The 3,204-nt window shown below is 29.2% G+C and overlaps 1 protein-coding gene across 1 annotated transcript; it reads left to right on the forward strand.

The window, feature by feature from the left end:
• The first annotated feature begins 1,663 nt into the window (after positions 1 to 1,663).
• LOC107495514 (glutaredoxin-C6) lies at positions 1,664 to 2,327 on the forward strand. The gene has a single exon (XM_016116661.3). It carries the CDS (start codon positions 1,768 to 1,770, stop codon positions 2,200 to 2,202), a length of 435 nt encoding a protein of 144 aa, XP_015972147.1. The 5' UTR covers positions 1,664 to 1,767; the 3' UTR covers positions 2,203 to 2,327.
• The last annotated feature ends 877 nt before the right edge of the window (positions 2,328 to 3,204 follow it).

Consider the following 3,204-nt stretch of genomic DNA (forward strand, 5'->3'; position numbering starts at 1 on the left):
GAAAATGTCTCACATGCATCAAGGGCATTATATTAATTGGATTTGAATTATCTAAAATTTAAATTTTATTTTAAAAAATAAAGTATAATTTTTTATTATTTATTTTATAAATAGGATAAAAAATAAATATAAAAAAATTATTTAAAAATAAAAATTATATTTTATTATCTAAAATACAAATTTAAAATTTAAAAAATCTAAATTCATATTAATTTTCCGTAGGAATATTGCTTTTTGTACCAAAAGAGAAAGCACTTGCTTATTTAGTTTTAGACCAAAAAAAGAAGCGCGTGGGGTGCACGCTCACCGCTTTGACAGCGTGTAACAGAGCCAGTCTCAAGTGCTGAGGAGATACACTATTGTTTCTGACGTAAGCTGCACGGACTCCTCCTCCTTTTATTATTATTATTATTATTTTATTTTATATAAACTATATTTATTCCGATATATATTATTAAATATTAATAAGACAAACAGCATTTCTTAATTATTAGAGTATTTTTTATTAGTTCAAATTTGTTTATAAAAATAGATTAATGCATACTTTTGTAAATTTCATTAAAGCTCCTAGAAAATTAATGTAATTTACAATGAATAATTCATTTAAAAGGTAACTTTGATATAATTATATGATCTTGTTTATAAAATATTTTAAAATAAATTAATAATAGATGATTGATCAGTTAAGTGTGCAAATATTTTTCATCCACATGTGATAGCTAGGCACGTACTTTCTTGATTATTGGAACAAATTTCAAGACATATGCATATTTACTCGTTTGCTAAACTAATTATTGGGAGATAGACAAATACTTTATATCTATATAGATATATAGATGCAAGAAAAAAACACTCAGAAATAGTAGAATACCAAAAAGAATTATTCCTATAAGTTTTATGAAAATAATTTTACATATTAATTATATAAACGTTATATTATTATCTAATTAAATTTTTCTTTTTAATAAAATAAATATTTAATATTCTTAAATCAAGCATGGAAATATTTTAAAATTAAGAATTAGTTATTATGCTCTTAGAAGTTTTATTTACGATCCTTGATGATAATTACTCTAATAGAAGATTACAAATAATTATTTAATTTGGTTCTATAAAATTAGTTACTGTTTTACCAAATTGATTGTATTATGTATATATAAAAAAATTAATCATCAATTATAAAATAGGTGTTAAAATATAAATATATATCAAAAAATAAATTAAATAAAATATATTTATATATAAATAAATAATTATTANTAAAGACTCGGCCTATGAATCTTCTCCTTTATTAACTAATAAGGTGACGGAATTTTAAACAAAGTTGAAGTTTCTGATATATTATTTTTTAGGTGAATGCTATGGTGTCTAAAAGATGTTATTTATTTATTAAAAAAGATTAAAAAATAATATTTAATTTAAAAGATATAATAATAAATAATTTTTAAAAAATTAAAACTTATTACAAAAGGTAAGTTAGGCAAAATTTAAACACCAATTTATAGGCACGATAGAATTGGCGTATTTTTTATCCCGAAAGATTGAAAAATATTATATGAAAAGTAACATTTGCTATGAAATTCTGTTTAATCTGTTTTTATTATATTAGAATTTAGAAGTGAATTAAAAATAAAATTATATATATAAATTAAAACCCCTTAGGTCCAACACCAAGAGCTCTTGTTCTCAAAAACGCACCCCACTTGCAACTTGCAAGTCTCTCTCTCTCTCTCTCTCGTTGACATAAAAGAAAAGGGGAAAACGGCGATGCAGGGGCTACGGCGGTGCTCAAACGACGTCGTTCAGCTGGACCTATCCAGTACAGTGACGACCACAAACACATCATCAACCTCACTGTCCATCGACGTTGAGGAATCAGTGGAGGCCAAGATCCAACGGCTCATAACAGAGCACCCAGTCATCATATTCACACGATCTTCTTGCTGCATGTGCCACGTCATGAAGAAGCTTCTCGCTACCATCGGAGTTAACCCTACCGTCATCGAATTGGACGACCACGAGATCGCCGCCCTCCCCTCCTCCTCCGAAGACGGACCTGCTGCCGCCTCCAATCTCCGGAACCGCGCCCCCGCCGTCTTCATAGGTGGCGCGTGTGTCGGTGGTCTCGAGTCCCTCGTGGCTCTCCACGTCAGCGGTCACCTTGTTCCTAAGCTCGTTCAAGTCGGTGCTCTCTGGGTATGAATATCAAAATCAATTATCCAAATTATAAATTTCCTTTTCTCTATTAAAAATATCAATATTGTTATTTCTTCCTCCAAAAAAAAAAAGAAAAAGAAAAATATAAGTAATTGTATAATTTCTAGTCCTCTCCCTCTCTCTCTCTCTCTCTTCATGCAATGTTTCTAATTTTGGTTAGAATTGAAGTGTGAGTTAATTAATTAAACTGATGTAATTAAATATAAAAAATAGTCTTCAGTGTTAGTTAATAATTAAAGTTATTATGAATGATTTTAGGGTAAGAAAGAAGTGCCATATAGGTATAGATTGTAGTTCTATATCCCAATTATTGATCTACTTTCCTCTTCTGCTGCTAACTTCACTAGCTAGGGAATTTTGAACAGGAATCTTAAGAAGTGTATGTATTTTTTTTTCTTAGCGTTTATGGATGGTGACAATGGTAAAAAAAGCAAAACAATGATCGCAGATCTTATTAGTTACAGTAACCATTCAACTTTAATTTAATCTAATATTTAAAATTAAATAAAATTGAGTGCATACAATAATAATAATAATAATATGATTTGACCAAATTAGATGATATTGTGGGTTTTCATAGGGGGGACACGTGTTGTGGGAGAGCATCTGTTTCTCTTGTGTGCAGAGAGAGCGTGACAACGTTGTTTGTTTTGTTTTGTTTGGACTTTATTCATCTGTTTCAACTTCAAGTGTGTGTTCTTCTGTGATTGGGTCCCACTCTACAATTATTGTGCAATCTGGACCGTTGCTTTCTCACTTCCTTTTTCTTTTTAATCTAATATATCCGTTATGAGATCAAGATGACGAATTTCACATGGGAAAAGTTTCCTCTAGGACCAAGAGCATTCTTGTGAGTTTGACTCATCTCAATTATAGGTCATATACAAAATGATACTAAAAATGTTTACATTAGGAAATGAATGAACACATACATAAAGGAATCTCTCTTTATATAAATAATGATTATGTAGATTGTAGAGACAAGAT

The sequence above is a fragment of the Arachis duranensis genome, chromosome 6 (assembly GCF_000817695.3).
Source record: "Arachis duranensis cultivar V14167 chromosome 6, aradu.V14167.gnm2.J7QH, whole genome shotgun sequence".
Classification (NCBI taxonomy): Eukaryota; Viridiplantae; Streptophyta; class Magnoliopsida; order Fabales; family Fabaceae; genus Arachis; species Arachis duranensis.

Excerpts from the sequence above, each read along its gene's own strand:
- LOC107495514 (XM_016116661.3), top strand. The coding sequence starts at position 1,768 with ATGCAGGGGCTACGGCGGTGCTCAAACGACGTCGTTCAGCTGGACCTA.